Source organism: Oryctolagus cuniculus, chromosome 7 (genome assembly GCF_964237555.1).
Source record: "Oryctolagus cuniculus chromosome 7, mOryCun1.1, whole genome shotgun sequence".
Lineage (NCBI taxonomy): Eukaryota > Metazoa > Chordata > Mammalia > Lagomorpha > Leporidae > Oryctolagus > Oryctolagus cuniculus.
In genome coordinates, this window is record NC_091438.1 from 93,832,194 (window position 1) to 93,858,580 (window position 26,387).

A 26,387-nucleotide genomic window follows, 5' to 3' on the forward strand; every position below is an offset into this window, starting at 1 on the left:
TTCTATCCCCTTCACTCCCCAAATAATCACAATGGCTGGGGCTGGGCCAGGCCAAAGCCAGAAGCCTGGGACTCTAACAAGGTCTTGTGTAGGTACAGGGGCCCAAGCACTTGGGCTGTCTTCTGCTGCTTTCCTAGGTGCATTAGCAGAGAACTGGATTGGAAGTGAGTGCTCATATGAGATGACAGCATCACAGGCAGCTGCTTAACTTGCTGGCCCCCTATTTATTTCTTTGAGAGGTAGAGAAAAGGAGCTTCCATCAGCTGGTTCACTCCCCAGATATGTGTAAGAGCCAGAGAGATAGGAAACTCAATCCTGGTCTCCCGTGCAGGTGAGGGGAACCAAAGTACTTGAGACATCACTACTGCCTCACAGGGTGTGTTTTGTGAGGAAGCTGGAATAGGAAGCCAGAACCTAAAATGGAACCCAGGCATTCCAGTGTGGGGTGCTGGTGTCCTTACCAATATCTTGAGGGGAGAAAGAGTGAGGAGAGGTTAGATAAATAAGTAGTAAGATGAAAGCCTTGAGTTCGATGTTTTGTAGCACAATGTGTAGACTGTAGCTTATGGCAGTGTGTTGTAGTCTGTATAAAGAACTGGAATAGAGGAGCTAATAGGGTGTACCCACAATAGGTAAGAAAATGTAAAGGATAATTAATATGATTGGTTTATGCTGTGTCTGTTGAGATGTTGTACTATGCCCCTTAAGACTATAGAGGCTATTATATGTTTGAAAGAATAATGTAGTGAACTCTCACAAATCCACCACTCGTCATACATCTTTGGTAATAAATATAAAACATGGTGTACAATTTGACCTGTTGCTGGCAGTCAGCACAGTTCTGTTTTTCCTTACATACAAAACTGCTGTAAATAACCTTTTTGTTGTGCCATACTTGTGACTTGAAGCTGATATTTTATATTTGCTTAGTCAAGTGCAAGTGGTTATTTGCCTCACACTAAAGTCTTATTTAGAGAGAAATGCCTTTAATAGAATTGCAGTTCTTCTGAGACCTTAGAGCTCCTTAGGCTTCTGTGTGTATCCTTAGGACAGCAATGTCCAATAGAAATACACAAGCCACACATTTTATTTAATTCAGCACATCTAAATAATACTTTTTGACATGTGTTTATAAAATTTTTGAGATACTTTACATTCTTAATATTTTTCTTCTTTTGAAAGCCTCAGCAGTTGAGGCTGGGCCAGGTTCTGGGTCTCCCACATTGGGTGCACCACCCCCAAGGACTTGGGCCATCTTCCATTACTTTCCCAGGTGCATTAGCAGGGAGTTGGATTGGAAGTGGAGCATCCGGGAGTCAAACCAGCACCCATATGGGATGCCTGCACTGCAGGTGGTGGCTTAACCCACTGTGCCACAGCAGCCACCTCACATTCTTAATATTTCAAATTTTCAATATCCAGTGCGTATTTTACATATGAAGAACATATTGGGACTAGCTGCATTTCAAATACCTTATTAGATAGTGTAGTCTTAGAGACCCACAAAATGTTCACATTGCCTGTGCCCACATAATTTTTCCCTCCATTTTATCTGTAAGACAGATATCCAAGGTACTAGATCATTCCCTAAATTCTGCAACAGCTAGGGCAGGGCCAGGTGGAAGCCAAGAGTCCAGGTATGGCAAGGACCCAAGTACTTGAACCATCATCTTCTACCTTCCATATTGTACATAAGCAGGAAGCTAAGAGATTCAGGCATCCGAAACAACATAAGCAGTGTGCCATTGCATGCCCCCTCCCCAAAACAACACACAGCTTTTGAACAGTCACAGAGACAATAGAATTGGGATCCAGATTTTCTTCTAAAGGTCCCTAATTGGGGCAGTCATTGTGGCATAGGGAATTAAGCACCACCTATGACACTGGCATCTCAGATGGGTGCTGGTTTCCAATCCTGGATGCTCCACTTTCCCAGTCCCGCTCTCTGCTAATGTGCCTAGGAGAGCAGCAGCAGATGTCCTGAATGCATGGGAGACCCGGATGGTTCCTGGCTTCAGCCTGGCCTAGCCCTGGTTGTTGCAGCAATCTGGCAAATAAACCAACGGATAGATGGGGGGAAAAAAGATTCCTAATTGATTGCTGCTTTTTAGTTTTTAGAAGGATGTATCAGAAGCTTAGTTCTGGACAGTTGTTTGTTAATTCCTTGAAGTACTAATGGTAGTAATAAATTGAACTGTAATTTGTTTGTTAAGTGAATATTCTTACTTGATACTAAAGAATATCATATATATGTGTTAGGATCTAAGATTAAATACTGAATAGCACATAGTAGATAAATTATGATGCTATCTTTAGTGATTTCTTTTTTTCCTTTAAAGATTGCAGCAAAAATTGGAGGTGATGCTGGTACATCACTGAATTCAAATGACTATGGTTATGGAGGACAAAAAAGACCCTTAGAAGATGGAGGTAAGTTATAGCCTTAGGTAATCTTAATTGTTTTATATGGTGTTTAGTTGAAGAGATTTTCATATTTTCAGATGGTATTTTATTGAGACACTGCTTTGTTTAAAAAAAGGCTTCTAAAAATGTAAGATTTTACATTGGCCTCAAAAAGAAAGGGGAAAAGAAGACAAGGTAGGTAAAATGTGAGTCAACCAGAAAGTTTTGTCTTAATTAGAAGTGTCAATTTTCCCTCTTTTAAGAATTGTACCAGACTAACAGTTTGCACAGACTTCCTGTTAATAATACTGGGGGAGGGGGAATACCAAAGTTGTTTATGGGACATTTCACTTGTTTTTCTCATGCACAAATGAATTTTTATATGCTGTATTTTTATTATTTTGCTGTTTCAGATGTCACTTTAAAAGAGAAAGTTACTGTAGTTTGCTATTCTAATGTGTTGCTGATGATACAATTTATTTTATTACTTTTTTTTAGTGCTTTGTGTTTTCAGGTTTAACAAAATATGTGGATTTAGTTAGTGGATTTACAGTGTTTTGTATTTTTTAAAGATAATTATTGAAGTTTTTTTTAATAGTAACATTTAATAAAAATACAGGACATTAAGGCGAAGCTCAGTGAGGGTGACTGTACTATACAGAGTTGAGTTGATACAGCTTTATTGAAGCTTCTGAACTTCGAAGTCTGCACATATTTTTTGTTCGACATGAATTTTGATATTTTCTTTTTGCCCTTTTTTTTTAAAGGAGGATTCTGAGTGAGCCTGTAGAATGTGTTTAAAGCTTTTGACCAGGAGTACTTAGTTTTCTTTTACTTAAGTGTCTTTCATACTTACAGTGAGGTTTTTAGTATACAAAAAATGAGCTAATGATGCTTCAGATGTTGTATGTAATGTATTCTTTTTATTTTATGTGTAGATGGCTCTTGGACAAGTCCGAGCAGTACAACACACTGGGAGGGAATGCCCTCTCCTTTTAAAGGCAGGAATTTTTATTTATTACCTGTGTTTAGTATGTAAACGTGAAATAAACCAGTGGACTCTTAAATGGACACACATATTTCTTGGATTATGTGTCTGAATTTTTGCTGAACAACAATCTGATGTCTAATCACTTATGTTTGGGGGGAGGAGATTGTAGTACTTTGAGCTGTAGGTTGTCTGTTTCAAGGTATGCGTTGTATTCATCTGTGTAATGGATTTAGATGAAGGTAATCATGTAGTTGTTTTGAGTTTTTCTGAAATTCTATGCTGTGAAATGTTTAAGAATAATAGATGACGTTGTGATTGCCCTGCATTTTTTTTTTTTTTTTTTTTTTTTTTTTTTTTTTTGTGGTCATTGTCAGATACACTCAGCTTCTGATATGTCAGACTTTCACAATTTGGTAGTCTCCCATGCCCTACCTGACCCCCATCTTTGGTTCCTGCAGTGGAAGCATCATTAGCCTTATTGTGATTTTTGCCAATAGTGGAGTTAAATGCTTGTATCATTTAAAGGTACTTAAAATACATTAAGTTCAGTGAGTTGATGCAATCAAAACCAATATTTTTAAGTGTCTGTGCATCTTTTGAACATGAAGAGAATGAAATAGTGTAATTTTTCTTTAGATTACTGAGTTTGGGTTGAATCATGAAGATTTTGGTTCAAATAATAAAATATACACTCAGAAGTGTTGATATTGATATTCTTAAGAGGGAGAAGTTTTTGTATTAATTAGCAGAACACATAAAAGACTCTTAATTTTACAGATCAACCAGATGCTAAGAAAGTTGCTCCTCAAAATGACTGTAAGTATTAATTTTAAGCTGGGTTAAAAATTAAAGTAACTAAATTTTAATATCCATGTTTTGTTCCTGTTTTGGTGGGTATTTTCAAAGCTAGTTGGTCTGTGAATAGACAAATACAAATATAGACTTTCATGATCCCACCTTGATTATGGTCAGTTATATATAAAGTTTGTGGAGTTATTTTGCTGGGACCTTTTGGAGAAAGGAAAGTATTTTGTTTTATGCCATCTATATTGTGTTTGCCTTTTCCCTGACGTTCTTGCCACTGTCGTGGCTGATTTAAGTATTTTCCAAATTGTTGTCTGGGCCTCAGGGAATAATTTAGAATTCTTTATATGATGGTATTGTTAAATACATAAGTAACTTGGATTTTGAATTGAATTTTCATTTTGTCTTTTGGTAGCTTTTGGAACGCAGTTACCACCCATGCATCAGCAGCAAAGGTATTGTCAAAAGCTTTTCCAAAAGTACTTCATAACTTAGTTAACTCTTTGTACAAACACTGCCAAGTGACTGCATAGTGAGTATGTGTCTGTTGTTTTTGTTTTTTTTTTGTTTGTTTGTTTGTTTGTTTTTTTTTTTTTTGTATTTGTAGTTCTTAAGATAATGTCTTCTATTTGTATTAGTAGATTGCCTTACTTAATAAATTATCTTTGAAGGGAACTGTTAGTTTCTGTTATTTCTTAGCAGGTCTGTAATGACAGAAGAATACAAAGTTCCAGATGGAATGGTTGGCTTTAGTAAGTAACCTAGTGTTTAAAAATTTGAAAAAAAAATTAAAGCATATTTTATAATCTTTCAGCAAATAATTTTCTTTCTTATTTTTTTAACAGTAATTGGCAGAGGAGGTGAACAAATCTCACGCATACAACAAGAATCTGGATGCAAAATACAGATAGCTCCTGGTAACATTACTTTTGGTATTTTCAGGCTAGTAGTGATAGTAATGCTATCTGTTATGCTATTTTGACCAAAATTTTTTGTTGTTTTTAATGATAGATAGTGGTGGCCTACCAGAAAGATCTTGTATGTTAACTGGAACACCTGAATCTGTCCAGTAAGTATGAATATCCTAAAAATTTACACCATTGTTTCCCTGCCTCCTTCCCTGAAAGGGTTCATCATCTGAAACATAGAACCCAAAAGATTATTTTAAAAAACTATATCTACTTCATTCTCTACTTGATAAGCCAAATCTGGCTTGGTGGAAAAAATACACAAGCATGACTAGTATCACCTAAAACTCTTAATAATGATTTAGCCCAAGTGCTTGTGCTGCCTACATATGCCTAATTCCATTCACTTCTTAGCTTTTCCCTAAGTAGTTGTCTCTCCTGCTCTAAATCTTTAGCATTTAACCCTTTTTTTGCACTTAACCTCGTTTACTGAGAAGATAAAAGCAGATCATAAGAAGTTGTTTTTTCTACTACTACTGAAGAGCCAACTTTCATTTGTACTTTGTACACAGAGAACTCAGATACTACCTTCCTTTGTATTCATGTGACTCAGGCTAGACTTACCTGTTGAAGGACATTGTCCCTGTATTTGAACTTTGTCCTGTATTAGTTTCCCCCTCTTTTCTCGATAATTTCTCACTGCATATAAACATACCTTGAACATCATCCCATCTTAACAAAAACCATATCTGAACCTCATTCTATTTCTCTGCTTTCTTTTATAGCAAAATTTCTCAAAAGAGATGACTGCATTTGCCATACTATGCTTTTTTTCTTTTTTTTTTTTTTTAAGATTTATTTTTTTATTTGAAAGAGTTACACAGAGGAGAGGCAAAGAGAGAGAGAGGTCTTCTATCCGATAGTCTACTCCCCAGTTGGCCATAGCAGCCGGATCTGTGCCGTCTGAAGCTAGAAGCCAGGAGCCTCCTCCGAGTCTCCCACACGGGTGCAGGGGCCCAAGGACTTGGGCCATCTTCCACTGCTTTCCCAGGCCATAGCAGAGAGCTGGATCAGAATTGGAGCAGCCAGTTCTCAAACTGGCACCCATATGGGATGCTGGTGCTTCAGGCCAGGGTGTTAGCCCGCTGTGCCACAGCGCCAGCCCTCCTCTTATTTTTAATTCCCTAATTTAATTTATGCTAATAAGGCTTTTATTCTGATATTTCACTGAAATTTCACTTTTTAAGGAAGCAACCACCACACTGCTCAAATGTCTCTTACCAGTAAGGTCTTCCATATCCGTGTTGTATAAACTAGTATCCCTTGATGGGTATATAAACACATATATTTACATCCTGTCCTCCTGCTTTGATTTTCTTTATAGCACTTAAATGACACATTACTTGATGTGCTATTTTTATTTATTTTATGAAATTAAGCCACTCTTACAGGATCAGTGCTATAGCCCAGTTTCCTAAATAACACCTGGCTTATAGTTGACATTTTGTCAATTTGTTGAAATAAATTTTGTCTCATGAGTGAGCAGTAATGGTTTAAACATGTAAATTAATCATTTAGTGCTTGCAGAGATCAGCTTAATTCTGTGAAAATATGAGAATTACAGTGCTATTTCTTTGCGACTTCTGGGTCTTCTGAAAAATGTATGCCCAGAAAATTTTATTACATGGTCTTAGACTTTACCCTTAATGATATTTTCTTTAGTTAATGGACAGCATTGTTAAAATTAGCTTTAAAACACCTATTCTTGAATTGGAATGGGGGAGTACTTGAAAGTGATATTTTGTGTTTCTGTATTTGGATAAATTTGAGTATATAATACCTTATTATTTTAATATTAATTTGTTAACAGATCAGCAAAGCGATTATTGGACCAGATTGTCGAAAAAGGAAGACCAGCCCCTGGCTTTCATCATGGTGATGGACCAGGAAATGCTGTTCAGGAAATCATGATTCCAGCTAGCAAGGCAGGATTGGTTATTGGAAAGGGTGGAGAGACTATTAAACAACTCCAGGTATTATATTTGTAAGATAATTGCTTTAGGTCTAATTTGAAACCAGTCTTCTTCCATTCTTTTTTTATTAGTACATATGATTTTTTTTTTTTTTTTATGACTGTAACAGGAACGAGCTGGAGTTAAAATGGTAATGATTCAAGATGGACCTCAGAACACTGGTGCTGACAAACCCCTTAGGATTACAGGAGACCCATACAAAGTTCAAGTAAACTTAACTTCATATTTTATAAAGAGTTGGGGTTGGTTGGTATTTGGGAAGGAGTTGGGATTGGATGGTGTTGGGAAAAAGCATGCATGAATAATGTGTTTTCTAAATTGGCTCTTTCTACTTCAGCAAGCCAAGGAAATGGTGTTAGAGTTAATTCGTGATCAAGGTGGTTTCAGAGAAGTTCGAAATGAATATGGGTCAAGAATAGGAGGAAATGAAGGCATAGATGTAAGTAAAATATATACTTATAATTTCTTGTTTTTTGAGACTATATAACGTTGTGTTTGTTTCTTCTCCACTTTTTTACAATATAGCGTTGTGCATACTTTAGTGATTAGATGCAGATAAATTTTTGGAAAATGACTTAATACTTACTCTTCTTTGTATAAGGTCCCAATTCCAAGATTTGCTGTTGGCATTGTAATAGGAAGAAATGGAGAGATGATCAAAAAAATACAAAATGATGCTGGTGTTCGAATTCAGTTTAAGCCTGGTAAGTACACATTTTAATCTTGTGTTGGTAGTAGTGAATTTTGATGCTACACAATTAAATGTTTGACTGATTCCATTTATTTTTCTTTGTTTTGAAGATGATGGAACGACGCCTGATAGAATAGCGCAAATAACAGGACCTCCAGACCGATGTCAACATGCTGCAGAAATTATTACAGACCTTCTTCGAAGTGTTCAGGTTTGACAGAGAATTTATATTTTCTTGAGAAAAGTGCTCCTTAATTAAACTTGAAGTAGTCTCTGGGGTGGACATTAAAGTGCAGCAAGTTGAGCTGCTTCTTGGGATACCTACATCCTATGTTAGAGTGTTTATTCAAGTCCTGGGTCTTTTGCTTCCAATCCAGCTTCCTGCTAATGCTGCTGTGAGGCAGCAGATCATAGCTGAAGGACTTCAGTTCTTGCTATCCAAGATGGGAGACCAAGATGTAGTTCTTGGCTCCTGGCTTTGGCCTGGCCCATCTCCAGAAGATACTTGTCTGTCTGTCTGTCTCTCTCTGTCACTCTGCCCTACCCTTTGTTTTTATGAGAGTCATTTTGATAATGTCTTATTAATGACTGTTTAAATTGCTTTAAGGTAGACATCTTGGAGTAGAAGGGCTGTATAAGGATGCTACCTTAATCACCCCAGTATTTAAAAATACGTGATTACTGCTTGGTAATTACTTGGTGTTATCTTTGAAGGCATTTCTAAATTTCTTGTTCAGGAATGTGAGTTGGAAAAAATAATTCTAATTTTTATCATGGAAAGTTTATTTCTATGCTGTCTTTGTTTCTTCCTCTTCTGCCTAGGCTGGTAATCCTGGTGGACCTGGACCTGGTGGTCGAGGAAGAGGTAGAGGACAAGGCAACTGGAACATGGGACCACCTGGTGGACTACAGGAATTTAATTTCATTGTGCCAACTGGGAAAACTGGATTAATAATAGGAAAAGGCAATGTATAAACATTTAATGTTATATTACCAAGTTTTTCTGGATACCTTCTGTTGTAAACAAATAGCAATGATTATTCTCCGGATGTATTAAAGTAGAAAAACATTTGTATGCTGATGTTTATCAACTAAAACAAATGAAGGATTTTATGTAAACTTGTAAAAAGCAGAATTTGAGTCTCATTGGCTTCTAGAAACTGGGAGCCAAGAATTAGTTTAAGAAATTTTTCTTCTAACCTTAAAAAATGGCTCAGATATTTTCCTTGTTCATTCTGGTTTTTATTGAACCACACTTTTTTCTCCCCAATATTTATTTGAGTTAGAGAGATCTTATCTTCCCTTTGCTGGTTCACTTCCCAAATGGCTGTAGCAGCCGGAGCTGGGCCCGTCCAAAGCCAGGAGCCAGAAGCTCCATCCAGGTCTCCCAAATGGGTGCAGAACTTGGGCCATGCTCCACTTACTTCCCAGGCACATTAGCAGGGAGCTAGATTGGAAGTGGAGCAGGCAGGATTCAAACTGGAGCCCATGTGGGATGCCGACAGCATATACCACAGCGCTGGCCCCTAAAATTTGAATGTTTTTACAAGTGTGTTTAACTTTGTGTCTCCATCGCTTGCAAATAACAGTTTATTCAAACTGGTTATTTTGGTCAGTTGTAATACACACTAAAGTTGTATAGGAACATAAGGGAAAAAAAGTCAGTGTATTTTAATAGAAGCATGAATTGCTGCATATGATTTGATTTAAACATTTATTTTGATTTAAATGGAATATTATCAGAGAGGATACGTCTACACTTTTAAGTGTCCCATTTGACCATTTTAGTTTGAAGGTTCCTTCTTACATCCTTTGGACCTTTAGAGAAATTCTTGTCTTTTGATTTTAGGAGGTGAAACTATAAAAAGCATAAGCCAACAGTCTGGAGCAAGAATAGAACTTCAGAGAAATCCTCCACCTAATGCAGATCCCAATATGAAGTTATTTACAATTCGTGGCACTCCACAACAAATTGACTATGCTCGGCAACTCATAGAAGAAAAGATTGGTGTGAGTATGCTTTATTTTTTTTTAAAAAAGATTTATTTATTTATTTATTTGAAAGAGTTGAGAGAGGAGAGGAAGAGAGAGAGAGAGAGGTCTTCCACCCGCTGGTTCACTCCCCAGTTGGCCACAACGGCCGGAGCTGTGCCTATCCGAAGCCAGGAACTTCCTCCAGGTCTTCGCATGAGGGTGCAGGGGTCCAAGGAGTTGGACCATCTTCTATTGCTTTCCCAGGCCACAGCAGAGAGCTGGATCAGAAGTGGAGCCCCCAGGTCTTGAACCAGCACACATATAGGATGCTGGCACTGCAGACGGCGGCTTTACCCATTACACCACAGCGCCAGCCCCAGTATGCTTTAAACTTCTAGTTAATAATGTAGACCCTATTAATTAAATAAGAGAATGATACAGATGCCCTGTAGGAATAAATATGATTCCTATTCTGAAGTTCAGCATTAAAATAACATAATTAAATTCATAGCTATGCGTGTTCAGAACCACCTGATATTTGGGTGTTGCTCGACAAGAGAAGGTAGAGCTATCTACAAACACATGTTAGGGTTGCTGGATAAAGTTAAGTAACATAGGTGAAGGAATTATGAAACTTTACTACTTACTAAGGTCTTAAATATACCCAACACTGGTGAAGCAAAAAGCAAAGAATCAGATGCATCCCCCACTTTACAGTATAAATTTATAAAATTTAGCATTTAGAATGGCTTCCAATTATCTGGAGGTTTTAAAATGCTTCCCATCCTCTACGTAATATATAGTCCTGATTCATAATGTCTGGAGTAGGGCACAGGAAGTAATTTTATAAAAGATAATTCCAGCTGATTCTGACACATAGCCAAATTAGAAGTTTCCCTTTTTTTCTTGTGGTATAGCAAAATGTGTAAAGAAACTTCACCATGCTTTTTTTTGCCAGAGTGTTTTACTGGGTTTTTCATATAATGAAGAATCAACATAGAATGTGAGGGAGTATCTTAAATTGCTAGTATTAAGAAGTTCTTAGGAAAACTGTTCTTGGTATTTATCATGCTGTGAGGTGTACAAAAGAAGCTAGTTTTTCTTTTTCAAGATTTCTTAATTTATCTGAAAGAGTTACTGAGAGAGGGGAGAGACAGAGAGCTATCTCACATCTGATGATTTACTCCCCAAATGGCTTTAACAGCTGGGGCTAGGCCAGGCTGAAGACAGGAGCTAGGAGCTTCTTCCAGATGTCCCACATGGGTACAGGGGCCCAAGGTCTTGGGTCATTTTCCATTGCTTTCCCAGCTGCATTAGCAGGGAGCTGGATTAGAAGCAGAGCAGCCGGGACTTGAGCTGGCACCCATATAGGAGCCAGTGCTGCAGATGGCTTAACCCACTGTGCCACACACCAACCCCCAAAAGAATAACATTTTTCCTTTCTACTTGGAAGGATGAAAAGATGTACAAAAGAAACTTAAACACAAACACTAGAAGTTCTGTGATAGGGACAGTAAATGTAATTGTTCAAAAAAATGTAAAGAAATGCTAATTAACTCACAACAGGAGTTGATGTCAAAACAAAAGAACGAATAACACATCTTGGTATTTTAATTTTATGTAACCCAGCTGGTGTGAATCGGGATTTCTGATTCATGGAGAAATAAGATAGGTGTTTTAGAGGAACAGTTGAAAGTGTGGCCTTTGGAGTCAGGATGCCTAGATTCAAACCTGTGCTGGGATGAGGAACCTTTTTTCTGCCACGGGCCATTTGAATATTTATAGCATTAGTTACAGGCCATTTATAGCATCAGTTACAGGCCATACAAAATCAGCAACTTTAAAATTAGCACGTTACAGGGTTACTGAATTTTGAATCCCACCTACTGTTGCCTTTGCAGGGTCAGACCAAATGATTTCGCAGTGCTTAAGTGGTCTGTGAGCCATATATTCCCCACCCCTGCAAGGATTTAATGACTATGTGACCTTGCAGAAGATAGTTACTCTCTTCTGTACCTCAGTTCTGTAAAGTGAGGATAAAGCATTAAATGAATATGGCTGGGTCATTTAAAATTGTGCCTGGGAATGGGTGTTGGATGCAGTGGTTAAAACCACCATTTTGCATGCCCATATCTCGTGGAGTTCCTGATTCTGTCCCAGTTTCTCTGCTTCCAGTCCAGCTTCCTTATAGTGTGCATCCTGGGGGACAGCAGATGATGACTGGTTCTTGGGTCCTTGCCACTCAGGTGGGAGACCACTTTGAATTCCTGACTCTGGGCTTCAACCTCGCCCATCCCTGGCTTGTTTCAGGCATTTTGGGAGTGAACCAAGAGTTGTAAGATGTTACAACTTATTCGGAGAAAATGGGTCGTGGATAAAGTAAGAAATTACTGCAATTGGAGACTTAAAAACGAGTTAATGAAAGGGATTTTAAATATCATGAAGTTTGGCTTCCTGATTTTATAGTGAGAAACTTAATAACTAAATTTAATTGCATATTTTGCTCCAAATGTCACATGTTTGGTATAGAGACAGAGCACCCATTCGCTGCTGAACTCCCCAAATGCCTGTAGCAACCAGACTGAAGTCAGGCGCTGAGACCTAGACCAGGTCTCCCACCTTAGAGACAGAGACCCAACTACTTGAGCCATCATGTGCTGTCTTTCACATGCACATTAACAGGAAGGTAAAATGGAGAGCAGAGCCTGGATTCAAACCCAGGCATTCTGATAATGAGATAAAGGGTCCTAAGTGCTGCTCCAAACACACCCACATAGTGAGGCAAACTGTAATTTGAGAGAGAACTAGTTTTTACATCACAGTTGAAGTAATGTAAACAGTTTATAGACAGTAAATATTTTGTAATAAAGGACCTACGTAATTTGGGAACTATAATGTCTAGGTGATTGTCTAGTGTTAAGGGAGTAGAGGTAGAATAGATCCAGAGAGAGAAGTGCTAGAGATAAGGCCCTGTACCTGATTTCCATGATAGAAAGGAAAAGGGAATAGTAAATACTAAGAATAATAAAAAAGAAAAGGAAGTAGTATTGTCTGCATTTAATTGCTATTGTAGATTTTAATGAATTTTACATGTTATCATATACAACAGTTAAAATAGTTTTTGCAACATGAATGAGGAAAGGAAAATCTGAAATGTACTATTTGTGATTATGAAGTGGTAGGAATAGATTATTTGGCCTTCGAGTTTTTAACCATTGCTCTGTTTTTCTGATTTATTTTTGTCTTTTACACTTTTTGGTTTTTTGCAGGGTCCAGTAAATCCTTTAGGGCCACCTGTACCCCATGGACCCCATGGTGTCCCAGGCCCCCATGGGCCTCCTGGGCCTCCAGGCCCTGGAACCCCAATGGGACCATATAATCCTGCACCTTATAATCCAGGACCACCTGGCCCAGCTCCTCAGTAAGTATTGGGTTTGATTTTGGGCTTTTCCCCTCCCCCCAAAGATTTTGGCTTTTAGTAAATTATATTTTCATGTTGACTTTCTTCGCAGTGGTCCTCCAGCTCCATATGCTCCCCAGGGGTGGGGAAATGCATATCCACACTGGCAGCAACAGGCTCCTCCTGATCCAGGTAAAAAATGCTTAACATTTGTGTATTAGCTGTATTGTTTGCCTACCACACCCCTGTTAATTCTTAAATTTTCTATTGGCTCTTTCTGTGCATTGTCTTCACTTGTTTTACTCCTTTAGTAGCGTGTTCACTGCTTTTACCATGGCACATTAAGATATTATCTCTGAATTTATAGAACTCTTTTTCTGCCTGCATTTGGTCTTCTGTACTGAATTGATAGAGCATAATGCTAAAAGCAAAAAAGAAGTACAATGTCTTAGATTTTTAGATAGCAGTGCTTTCAGATATGTAGTCTTAATTTATAACATTCATTAAAAAAGTGCTAGTTTACATATATTGATATAAAATTGTGTGAGATTCTAACAGTGTTAACTACTGGGCTATAAATTCCCAAGTTTCCAAATATATATAAGCAATCACCTCTAGTACTCCTGACAAGGCAACTTCTTGTATTATTAAAAATCAGTCCTGTATTTAATAACCGCATGTGAGAACTACAAAATGCACCTAATGAAATACTTTATCTAGATGTATGTTTTATATTTTTGCGTCTTCCCATATCCCATAATTTTCTTTCCATCTTGGTCAAAGGGGCATTCCTTGAAAACAAATCAACATTTATTTATGATCCTTTCTTCTCACCTGCTACCTACCTTTTAGGTTTCTTTCACTGGAGTAGTTTCAAGGAAGGTACATTGAATTATGGATTACTTTGTACACATGATATATTTAAAAGAATTGCTTTAAATGAAATTGTTTTGTTGAATTTGATTAAACATTTTGATATTTCAATGTGGTCCTGTATTATAACATACTTTAATTTCATAGGAAGTTTGCTCTTTGGACTATTATGACATAACACGACAGTCACCAATAATCCTAACTTCCTCTCATTCAAGAAACAACTTGAGTCGTGCTAGCACCTGGGTATGCAAAGATGAGTTTATATTGTATAGCAGAAGAATGCACTCTCAGCGTAAGCAATACTATGATAGAGCAGCTCTGAGTGTATAGAAATATCAAATTTGATTTTTAACTTTTTATGAAAGGAAGGGTTATTCTTAATCATCTTCTAAGCTACTTAGGATGGTATAATTAAGCAAAGGAATGAGAATCCAGAATGACATTATTTAAGGGACATTATGTATAAGGTGATTTGGATATGCTAGGATTACATCTCTGAGCACTGTTTGGATAGGTAGTGTGACTGAGGGAAATAGCAGGAATAACTAGTAGTCTGAATCACAATCATCTTCCTACTTGAACTAGTGATAAAGTTGCTGCCGTAAGATCTGCTCAGTAAGTGTTTCTTCTAGCCTTGCATTTGAATTATAGCTAACCTATTTAGATTAAAATAAGAACCAATTGGCAGAACTTAATCAAAAGGTTACTGAGTCTCTGGTTAGAAGTTGCTTATGTTAAATTTAGAATTATGTACTGTTTTCAGTAGTTTCTGGAACTAAAATCTGATGTTAGAGTTTTATAGTGATTTTTTATAGTGATTAAGAATTTATATTTCAGAGTAAAACAACCCTAGATCAGTCCTGGTCCTGCTACTTAGTAATTCAGAATTATCAAGCAAGTTTTTGATCCCTCTAAGCCTGTTTCCTTACCTATAAAATGCCCAATTTTTTTTAATCCCAATACCATCAGATGAAATATTAATAGGTAATTCTATTAAATTGCATAAATACCCAATATAGAAAAGCAGTACATTGAGCAATTGAAAGAGTGACCTAATAATAGCATATTGTAGTTTTCTGAAAATCCTTTTTGCTTTTTTTCCCTCAAACCCACCCTGAGTGCTACCTGTTCAGATTGAAGGCTAAACAAATCTGCATGTAGATAATACAGAATCTGACCAAAGTAATTATGTTGTTCTTGGGGATATATATATATATATATAGCTATAGTATTATATGATAGTTCTATAAAGAATAGAATATAGAATTTCTGGTCCCAAACAGTTCCAACATAGCTAATTTTTGAGGTATGCGTGAAGATGAGAGTAGTGTCAGGGAAATGTAACATGACCAAAGGCCCAGGCATGATTATGGTGACTTAGGAAAATTTGTTGCAGCCAGAACTTACATATCGGAGAGAGAACAGAAAGACGTCAGGCTAGAATGGAAAGCATAAGCCATGGAGTCTAGATCATTAAAGATGTATTTAAAAGCTTTAAACACTCTCAGAGTCTAGGGAATAAATGAAGAATTTCCAAATAGGGCAGTGACATCAAGTTTATGAATCTCTGAAATAGAATGAAATGTGGCTAATCAGGTTTTTGTTCTAAGATGTTCTTGTCTTCATTGAAAATAAGGATAAAATTAATAGTTCTAAAAATCAGTATTTCTTTCTTACATAGGTTAGTGCCTAAAAATCTTCCATTAGTCATCTGTCTATTTTTGCTTGAGGTGATGCCAGTTTAGAAAAATAAGTGTGCAGTAGTTTAAGAAAGAAATTGGATTTGAAAGCAAAAAGATTTTTATTCATATCCTAGTTCTGTCACTACTAGTTTTGTAACCTAGGAAAGACCCTTAATCTTTGAGCTTTTGTTTTTCAGTATTAAGTGCTAATGATCGTGAACAATAATTGGGTGTTTTCTCTATTTATTTTTGATGTCTAGTTTAATTTGGGGATCTGTATACTTTGACAGCTTTTGTGTGTTTCAGAGAGAGATTATGGACTTTAGATGCAAACCTTGAACTTGTGTTTATTAATTCTAGCTAAGGCAGGAACGGATCCAAATTCAGCAGCTTGGGCTGCTTATTATGCTCACTATTATCAACAGCAAGCACAGCCACCACCTGCAGCTCCTGCAGGTGCACCAACTACAACCCAAACTAATGGACAAGGTAACTGTGGTCACTCAATAACTTATTTATGTGATTGCCCCGTATGTGTTATCATTACTCCTAAACAGAACTGTTTCAAAGTATAAACTGTAGACACAGTATTCCATTACTCTTAAATATGTCTGTATCCACAAAATAACCATCATACAGCCTGCTAGATCAATCAACTGACATATCATTACTGTCTTAGTGAACAGTAATTTCTCTTTATCTGTGATGCCATCTGTTAAGATTATATTTAGTTTCCAAGTTCATTAAGTCTCACCAGTCTGGAATAATTCCTTGATCTTTTTTTTCTCTTTTGTGTTGTAAAGAGTACAATGATTATCAACCTAGCACTCTTGAAATGTTTTTCATGACCATGAAATCATGGTTTTTTTGCAGGACAACTCAGAAATGATGCTGTACTCCTTAGTATATTACATCAGGGGTCATAAAATACTGACATGTTCCATCCCTGGAGACAGTAGCCTTGATTACTTGGTCAGAGGGGTGTCTACCAGGTTTCTCTACCACAGCGTCACCATTTTTCTCTGTGAAAGTAATATTTTCTGGGGCATTATACTAAGATTATGCCATTATCCTGTTTGTTAATAACTCCTGCCTGGTTGAACTGCCACTGTGATGGTAATTATCTCTCCATTATTGTATATTTATTACTGATATTTTACTGTAAAGAGGATCATCTTTCATTTCATCCTATATAGTTCATTACAACAGTATGGATTTCTGTTTACTTTTTATTTTCATAATCTGCTTGTCCTAGATTTGGCCAGGCAATAGTATCTTCAAGGTGACTCCTGTATCCTTTTAAAATGCCTGTCATCTTTACTGTCTGGCACAATAAGCTTGTTTTGTGCTTTCTGGGTTCCAGCCCTTGAAATAGTCATTTCTTCAAGCATCCTTGATTCTTTGATGTACAGAATGGTATTTAGAAACCAAGCTAAGAATGCTGATTACTACTGCTTCTAACTGGTTTAATTGGACACAGTGAGGAGTTAACATTTATCTACTTGCATATCTATATATATATATATTCTTAAAAGGGACACCGTATATTTGTGTGTGTATTTTAAAACTTTGATTTAATAAGACCTGTAAGTCTGTTATAACACTTCAAAGTTCTTGCTGTCCTATCCATTTTCATACTTTAAAATGGTGAGAAAGCTGATATCTTCAATATACTTCCTTATTTGACATTAGTTTACTTAAAACCTCAATGTAGCCCATCTTCTCTGCCCAGCACATATATACAGCCTCCCACCATCGTGTGTCTTTGACACCAGCAGGGATGTCACTACTACACAGTACCTCCCTGCTAGACTCTACCCCAGGGCAAGCCACTGCCAATTCTTACACTCAAGGGCAAAAGAAAAAGCCCTGAAATGCTTTCCTAAAACATTAATCTATCTTTTTTTTCCCCCCTTAAACAAGGAGATCAGCAGAATCCAGCTCCAGCTGGACAGGTTGATTATACAAAGGCTTGGGAAGAGTACTACAAAAAAATGGGTATGTTGTACATTTTTTAAAAATACATATTTGATTAAACTGAAGCACTTAATACCTTAGGAAGTTGACCGTTTTGAAAAAAAATTAGATGACTTTGGTCCACTTATTTGAGGTGAATAATGGAGCAAGATTGCATTTTGAAGTGACTGGACTTGAGACTTAGAAGAAACTCATTTTACTAGTGCATGCATTTGTCAACCAGTTATTTAAATTTGAAATGTTGTCACTGGTATACGTGACATTTGACACTGGTATACTGATGACATTGTTCCTATATTTTTCTCACAGACAGTTTTTAGTCTAAATACATAGCCTTTTATGGCAAAAGAATTATATTTTAGAGTCCAAAGCAAAAAGTGGTTGTGTGTGGTGTTATTTTTGCTGCAAACTCAGCACATGAGAGGTAATACACAGTGACAAAGGAAGCAAAAAGATTAAGTAATATTTGCATATATGAAAAAGGAAAAACAATCACAAGAAAAGCCATTTTTATAGAATAGCTATAGCACGTACACTATATGCTAAGCTTCACTGATTAATGCTGAGAAAGCAATTATGGACATAACAAGTAGGAGCCCTGCCTTCTGTTCATCTTGTGCTAATGGAGGATACCCATTCTTAAGTAATTTTTAAATATATTACTCTAAACAATTATGAAGGAGAAGAACTGTATGTTCACTGATATTTCACGAGAGCATGTTGAGAAACATCACAAAATTAAGTGATGAGACCAGAATTCGGATTCCAAGAGAGACTTGTCCAAGCTTGCTTCCTAAATTTTTTAGGGACCAATTGGAACCCAATTTAAGCTCCTAGTCCTTTAAAATCAACATACTTAACCACAGCTAGTTGGCACAAATGAAAGCTAGACAAAGATAAAATTGCTTTTCATTGGCACAGAAGAGAGAATTTTAACGTAAGATAAACTCTGTGATTCTCATAAATTTCAGTATATTTTCTTTGCCAAAAAATAGTTCTCATTTTGCACAAAAGCACAAATCTTTAGAAGGGTGATAATAATAAAAGTACATACATCTGATGATGAAGGTACTCTATAAAGCTGGTTTCTGCTTAGAGAAAGAATATGAATATGGCTTTCCAGGAGGGACATGCTGAGCCTTATCCTTGATAACAGATTCATTAATTTGTGATTCATTAATAATCATAATTTGTGACTCAGCTTACTTCAGGCAGATCTACCACAACTGAAATTGTGTGGAAAGAAACTTCACTTAAAACTTAAATATTTAATATTCTAATTAGAATGATTACAAAATTTATAATCTGAAATTAGGATAGTTTTGAGAAATAATAGGGGTTTCATTAATAATCATGCCCTGACAATATAATGACCAGACCCTATACTCATCTTTCTTTGATGAAATAGGCGTATCACATGTTTAGATTGAAATCCTTTAGCTCCAAGTTGATTTATAGTATGCCAGACATGTTCCCCACTTTATTATTATGTAGGTAAAAACAAAAGCCCATTAATGGATTTGAGAATGAGCTTAATTTTTGTGCTTTTAAATTAATGTTTCTTTGCAGCATGACCATTAATTAATTTACTGTTTAGCTTTTTCATATTTTACTTCCCCAAAATGAGTGGTTGTGTTTAATTCTAGTTGCTTTTGTTAAGCATAGACATTGTACCTTGCCATCAACTGTTATGTAAAATCCTAATCTTAGAGATAGTGTGCTAGACAGTCATAAGTCCTTATGAAAAGATGGTATAGAAATAAATAACACTATGTTTTACCGAAGATCCTCTCTACCACTATCTTTTCTGTGTTGTCTTTTTCTGTAATATTACAGTAAACACCTGTTTTACAATCAAAGTGGCTTGGTTTAGCTATTTCCTCCATTATATAACATTTTTCTGTACATTTTAAAATTTGAGAGATAAGAGAGCTCCTGTCCTCCAGTTCACTCTTCCAAGTCCCCTCAACAGCTGTAACTGGGCCAGGCCAAAGCCAGTAGCTGGGGACTCAGTCCAAGTCTCCCAAGTGGGTGTCAGGAACCTAGTTATTCAAACAATAACACATGAGCATCTTTTCTCTCTCACACTTTTTTTTTAAGATTCATTTATTTGAAAGGCAGAATGACAGGGAGAGAAAAATCTTCATCTGCTTGTTCACTCCCCAAATGACTCACATAGCTGAGACTGGTTCAGGCTGAACAGGATTATACATAGTTTTTCCTGTGTAAGTCCTTTTTCAAATGATTACTTGCTTAACTACAGTAATTTCGTTCAGTTACATTTAATTATTCTCTAAGAGATCTTAAAGCATACATAATATTAATACTGTTCAGTCTTCAAGTTTCTTAATATGGGAAAAAAAGAAAGTATAAAATGGTGAAATAAAGTCTATATCCAAAGCCACTTCCTTATTGACTCTGCAGGGACAGTGCTAGGATTTCCTAGGGTTCCAGATTGCCTGATTCCTCAAACAAGGCAGAATGTCACAGCAGCATTTTAAGCTTAATTTCAGTTTTTCCTATTTGAATAATTTGTTATCATTTGCTTCTTTAATAAGACCTCTTTTGACAGGTTATGAGTTTAGTTGTTTTCTGAGAAAATTCTAGGATAATACAAAGGGAACTTGGTAAAGAGTATTGGTGAATACATTCTAGAGGCTGGCAATGGCACAGCAGGTTAATCCACTACCTGTGATGCCAACATCCCATATGAGCACTGTTTCAAATCCCAACTGATCCATTCCAGTCCACTCCCTGCTAATGTGCCTGGGAAAACCATGGAAGATGGCTGAAAGTACTTGGTCTTCTGCCATGTTTGTGGGAGACCTGGATCTAGTTCCAGGCTCCTGGCTTTCCCTGCAGCCATTGCAGCCATCTGGGGATTAAGCCAGCAGATTGAAAGCTCTACTTCTCTTTCTGTAACCCTGCCTTTCAAATAAAAAAGTAACCTTAAAAAAAAAAAAAGATTCTAGATGATTAAAGAAAGGGGTGTTAGATCACATAAATAAAGCAACAATGTCAAAGTAGGTATTTTTGAAGCTGGAATAAAATGAACTTTTTTTTTAAAGATGCTTAAGACTACATAGTAGGCTAAACTTCCTCCTACAGCACTGGCATCCCATATGAGCACTTGTTCAAGTCCTGGCTGCTCCTCTTATCCAGCTCCTTGCTGATTGCGGTGGAGGATGGCCCAAGTGCTTGGGCCCCTGCACCCACGTAGGAGACCTGGAAGAAGCTCCTGGCTCCTGACTTCTGATTGGCCCAGCTCTGGCTGCTGCAGCCTTTAGGGGAGTAAACTTTGGAAAAAGTTTGAATTAAAGAAGGACCTTATGAATGTTACATGACCGTAAGCATTCCAAACTCTTAGCATCTAGTACCTTAAACCTAAAGGAAGAGAAGATGAGGAGTTGTGGGGAAGAGACAGGTGAATAGAAAGAGAACTTAGTGTGAATATATTTTCAAGCAAGACTGGCTGTTGGATTGTATTAGAATATTGTAAGTGAACCCCAGAGCAAGTCTTTTAGGTGAAATGAAATGAAAGTGAAACTTCATATGCTTTTAAGCTGTATGTAGAGATACTGTACTAAAATGTAGGCCAAACTTTTCAGCATCAAATAGTAACTAAAGAGGAATAAGGGAAACAGGGAAAGGAAGTACATGCCTAATAGGGGCAGAGAGGTAAAGGAGGCCAAAAGAGAGAGCTAAGTCTTAAGGAAATTAGAGAGGAAGAGTTCTTTGTCTACTTCCAACTGGACAAACTGAGTTGTATTTCTCATTTAAATTGGAAGGGTAAAATGAATTTTTCTTACATATCTTTTAAGTTTGGAATGCTAAGTGCTAACAGTTTACCAAGTGTTTTTCTTAGAGGCTAGATATTTTCTTTTAGACACATTTGAATTTTTTTATTTTAAGGGAACTTTTGAATCTGATGAGTTGTCTATTCATGCTTGCATGCTTATCCCACCTTAAGTGTTTGGTTTTTTTTTTTTTCCCCTCTAGAATGAGTGTTTCTTTTTTTCTTTTTCTTTTTCTTTTCTTTTCTTTTATTTTTTTGACAGAGTGGACAGTGAGAGAGAGACAGAGAGAAAGGTCTTCCTTTGCCGTTGGTTCACCCTCCAATGGCTGCTGCGGCCGGCGTGCTGCGCTGATCCAATGGCAGGAGCCAGGTACTTCTCCTGGTCTCCCACGGGGTGCAGGGCCCAAGCACTTGGGCCATCCTCCACTGCACTCCCTGGCCACAGCAGAGAGCTGGCCTGGAAGAGGGGCAACCGGGACAGAATCCGGCGCCGCAAGGCGGAGGATTAGCCTAGTGAGCCGCGGTGCCGGCTAGAATGAGTGTTTCTTACAGTGAGGTTTAGTCCTTTTAAAGAAGAAATTATTGATAACTTAGTCAAGTTTCATTATAGGTGTGTAGTTTGTAAGGCTGGTGGTATGATTTTGTTACTTTTTTATGCCTGAGTGTTGAGTTGTTTTCTAAATATTGAAACCTCTTTTGAATTTGAATTGTGTCTCCTCAGAAGGTCAAAATGTTAAACTCACTTCTTTGAGGACTTTTAGTCACACAGTAACCAGTTTTACAGAATATCTTTCTGAAGCTATGCTCCAGAAATAGTCCTTTGCAGGAGCTGAACAGGAAAAAATACATGGTTTTTCTTTTTTTTTTTTTTTAAGATATAGTTATTTATTTATTTATGTGAAAGAGTTACAGAGAAAGATTGATCTTCCATCTGCTGGTTCACTCCCCAGATGGCTGCCATGGCCAAGGCTGGGACAGGCCAAAGCCAGGAGCTTCATTCAAGTTTCCCACATGAGTGAGGGGCCCAAACATTTGGGCCATCTTCTACTTTTTTCCAGGCCATTACCAGAGATCTGAATTGTAAGTGGAGCATCCGGGACACAAACTGGGATGCCAGTGTCGCAGGAGGCAGCTTTACTCACTACGCCACAATACTGGTCCCCTGTTTCCATTTTTATTTAAAAAAATTTTTTTTAGGATTTTATTTAGAGGTCAGAGCTATGGCATAGTAGGTTAAGGTTCCACCAGCAGCACCAGCATCCCACGTGGATGCTGATTTGAGTCCCGGCTGCTCCACTTACGAACTAGCTCCTTGCTCTAATGGCCTGGGAAAGTAGTGCAGCATGTCTCAGGTGCTTGGGCCCCTGCACCCACGTGGGAGACCCAGAAGAAGCTCCTGGTTCCTGGCTTCAGATCGGCTCAACTCTGGCTGTTGTGGCCATTTAGGGAATCTTACAGCGGATAGTAGACTTCTCTGTAACTCTGCCCCTCAAATAAATAAATCTTTTTTTTTTTTTTTAAAGAGCTGAATGATATGTAAAAATACCTATGAATAAAAGATTTTATTGAATTATTTGAAGGTCAGAAAGACTGAGAGAGAGATCTTTCATCTGCTTGTTCACTCCCCAAATGGCCACCGCAGCCAAGGCTGGGCCACGCCGAAGCAAGGAGCTGCTTCTAGGTCTCCCACATTGGTGTAGGGGCTCAAGTGCTTGGGCGACCTTCCAGTGCTTTCCCAGGTGCATTAGCAGGTAGCTGGATGGGAAGTGGAGCAACCAGGACTTGAACCAGGTCCCATGTGGGATGCTGGCATTGCAGGTAGAGGCTTAATCTTCCACAGTGCCAACTCAAAAATTTTTATACCTGCAGAATATTGGAAAAATAATGCAGCAAATATTAAGTTTGTGGTGTAGGAGTACTTCAAAGTGTTCATGGAAAAATAAGGTTAAAAGTATAAGTTTATTTTGGTGGGAAAAATTCTATAATGCGTGGGTTTCAAAATTTTCTTTGCACCAAAGTAAATTAATACTTTATTTGTTTTCATTTGAAAGGCAAGGAGATCGCATTCACTGGTTCACTCCCCAGATGCCTACAACAGTCAGTGCTGGGCCAGGCCAAAGCCAAAAGCATGAAACCCCATTTGAGTCTCCTTTGTGGATGGCAGGGACCCATGTGCTTATTAGCCCATTTACCTGCTACCTCCCAGGGTGAACATTAAGTGGGTAGCTAGATCTAAATCGGAGTAGCTGGACTCTGGACCAGGCTTTCTGATCTGGGATGAGTTTGTCCCAAGCAGCAGTCAGTTTAACCACTGTTCCCAACACCTGTCCCTAAATTTTTATTTTTAATTCCATTTTTCTGCAAGCTTCTGAAGTGCTCTCATGACTTATTTATATATAAATATGTTTGTGCATGAACCACTTCAAAGTAAGTTGTACCTGTTTTGTTCTAAATTCACTCAGTATCCCCAACATACAGGCAGCGTTTATCTGGAGTCTTTAGGAAAGTATCTTTTATTTATCTGTTTTAATTCAGAGCCCATTCAAAATTCAGGCATTGCATTTGGTTACTATATCTCTTATAAATTCAGAAAATCATCCTACCTAGAAAAGGACCCACTTATATCTTGGAGACACAATCTAACAATAGATCATTAGATGATTTCATTACTGTGTATATATGGTAGAGTATACTTACACGGATTTGTATAATCTGATGAACACCCAGCCTGCATAATACGTGCCATCATCTTTGAATTCCATCATTGGCCTAACTGAATATTTTGTGTTGCATGACTAGTTTCAAGGTTACTAATTAAATACTCTTCAAATCATGACCTTTAACCCTGCTCCCCTGCATATTTTTGTAACTCTGTTAAGGACTTGCATTTTACTTATGAACAGTGCTATAATTATTATCCATATGGATAGGAGACTCCCAAGATTTTTCCCCCTTGCTCATCATATGTTCATCCTCGCAGCCAAGGAACCATCTTCCAAATTTATTTGGAGCATTGGTTAACTGTTTAATTGAGTCAAGGACTATACCTGAATCTCTGTCTTTCTTAGTTAAAGCCATGTAGATTTTGGTAAAGTTTTTTTTTTTTTTTCATAGTTATGCACTAGAAATAAAATGATTAATACAAAGGTGAAAGAAAACAGAGAACATTCTCCTTTTTTAATTTCAGGGTAGTTTTTGACACTGATAATTAAAGTGAAACAGGAGCAGTTCTGACCCTCTGTACTTTTGTCTTTATAACCTGTACTTACAGCGGATATAATTTTGTATTAAAATTTAGGGGGTTTTTTTTAGGTCAACAAGGGCAGACACAAGATTATTCAAAGGCTTGGGAGGAATATTACAAGAAGCAAGGTATTGTTTTTATTAGAAATGAGTTTCTTTTGGGCTTTTAATTGTGGTTACAGCAGCAAAATTGTTGTGTTTTCTTAAAGGTCAAGCAGTTCCTGCTCCTACTGGTGCTCCACCAGGTGGTCAGCCAGATTATAGTGCAGCCTGGGCTGAGTACTATAGACAGCAAGCAGCTTATTATGCCCAGACAAGTCCCCAGGGAATGCCACAGCATCCTCCAGCACCTCAGGTATAATAAATTCACTGATTTATTTGTTTCCATTCCAATCATGTTTTCTGCATGTTTACTGTTTGTCTGTTTGGGAGTGTTTGCCTTTAAATTCATATCTGGTGAAGTATAACTAAATGAAGTACTATGGTATATTGTTTGGGTTTTTTGTTTTAATAATGCGTTCTGGCATCTGAGTGCTGAATATTTCTACAATGCCATTGATTTTAAAAATAAATTTTCTTCCCCCAGGGATTTGCAAATCATGCAAGAAGCCACCACCATTTATATTAACCAGTTTTTCTTTCTTAAAGGATTCACTCCTGAATTAGCTCCATTTAAAGGATTTTCTTTAACTTTTTGTGTATTTCTTATGTATCTCTTCTGCACAGGGCCAATAATAAGAAGTGGACAATACAGTATTTGCTTCATTGTGTGGGGGAAAAAAACCTTTGTTAAATATATGGATGCAGACGACTTGATGAAGATCTTAATTTTGTTTTTGGTTTAAAATAGTGTTTTTTTTTTTTTTTGAAAAATGTACAAAATATCTATCACTACTGATAGGAGGTTAATATTTCTGTGTAGAAATGAAAATGGTTTGTTTTTAGTATTTAGTGTAGATGTACACATTCCAGCAAATGTATTTGCAACTATTATGTGGTCAATGCTTTGTGATATAAATGTACTTTTTCAATGTATACTTTCACTTTTAAAATGCCTGTTTTGTGCTTTACAATAAATGATATGAAACCTCCTGTGTCGGTAAGTTGGATATGTGGGTAAAAGATTGATAATTTCTTAGCAATGATAAATTAAGATACATATACACAAATATATAAGCTTTCCCCATGAAATATTGAGTTTTAAACACTGGCATGTTTTTTCCCCCTTGCAGTATAGTGGTAGATTGGAGGATCTTTTCCATTTATTGTATTTGGCTGTTTCAGCACAAGTAATCCTGATATCTTCATTTTTTTTCCTTCTGTTTGATTAAAAACTGCATGTGTGTACAGTGATCTTTTGGCATACTTCCATTGCATTAACAGTGAAATTTCCTTTTTTATACATGACCACTGTTTCAGATCTGTACTGCTGCTATAACAGTTAACCTTTCTGTTCTTACTTGATTTTTCAAGACTGTTTCAGCATAACTACTTTTAAACAGTTTTCAGATAGTGAATATGAGTAGTATAATAAAAAGTTTTCTTTATGTAAAGCAATTCTTTCAATGTATATAATATTAGTGTGTTTCTTTCTAAATTTAGGGTAGAA

At 37.1% G+C, this 26,387-nt stretch overlaps 1 protein-coding gene across 49 annotated transcripts in view; it reads left to right on the forward strand.

The window, feature by feature from the left end:
• Window positions 1-26,387, forward strand: part of FUBP1 (far upstream element binding protein 1) — a 37,368-nt gene that overhangs the window by 7,257 nt on the left and 3,724 nt on the right. For 9 of the 49 annotated variants that reach the window (XR_001794515.3, XR_011390613.1, XR_518229.4 and 6 more), the window contains exons 2-21: window positions 2,340-2,430; window positions 3,342-3,404; window positions 4,172-4,210; window positions 4,614-4,653; window positions 4,898-4,950; window positions 5,044-5,115; window positions 5,210-5,267; window positions 6,977-7,139; window positions 7,249-7,347; window positions 7,477-7,578; window positions 7,741-7,843; window positions 7,941-8,041; window positions 8,653-8,794; window positions 9,680-9,840; window positions 13,074-13,225; window positions 13,317-13,396; window positions 16,123-16,251; window positions 17,686-17,760; window positions 24,848-24,907; window positions 24,988-25,133. Coding sequence is in view for 27 of the 49 variants with exons in the window: in XM_008265015.4 (XP_008263237.1) it covers window positions 2,340-2,430; window positions 3,342-3,404; window positions 4,172-4,210; window positions 4,614-4,653; window positions 4,898-4,950; window positions 5,044-5,115; window positions 5,210-5,267; window positions 6,977-7,139; window positions 7,249-7,347; window positions 7,477-7,578; window positions 7,741-7,843; window positions 7,941-8,041; window positions 8,653-8,794; window positions 9,680-9,840; window positions 13,074-13,225; window positions 13,317-13,396; window positions 16,123-16,251; window positions 17,686-17,760; window positions 24,848-24,907; window positions 24,988-25,133 (1,929 nt within the window). In the remaining 22 variants the exon portion in view is untranslated. Of the gene's footprint in view, window positions 1-2,339; window positions 2,431-3,341; window positions 3,405-4,171; window positions 4,211-4,613; window positions 4,654-4,897; window positions 4,951-5,043; window positions 5,116-5,209; window positions 5,268-6,976; window positions 7,140-7,248; window positions 7,348-7,476; window positions 7,579-7,740; window positions 7,844-7,940; window positions 8,042-8,652; window positions 8,795-9,679; window positions 9,841-13,073; window positions 13,226-13,316; window positions 13,397-16,122; window positions 16,252-17,685; window positions 17,761-24,847; window positions 24,908-24,987; window positions 25,134-25,364; window positions 25,871-26,387 lie in introns of those variants that run through there. The other 40 variants (XR_011390617.1, XR_011390618.1, XR_011390621.1 and 37 more) reach the window with 21 other exon arrangements.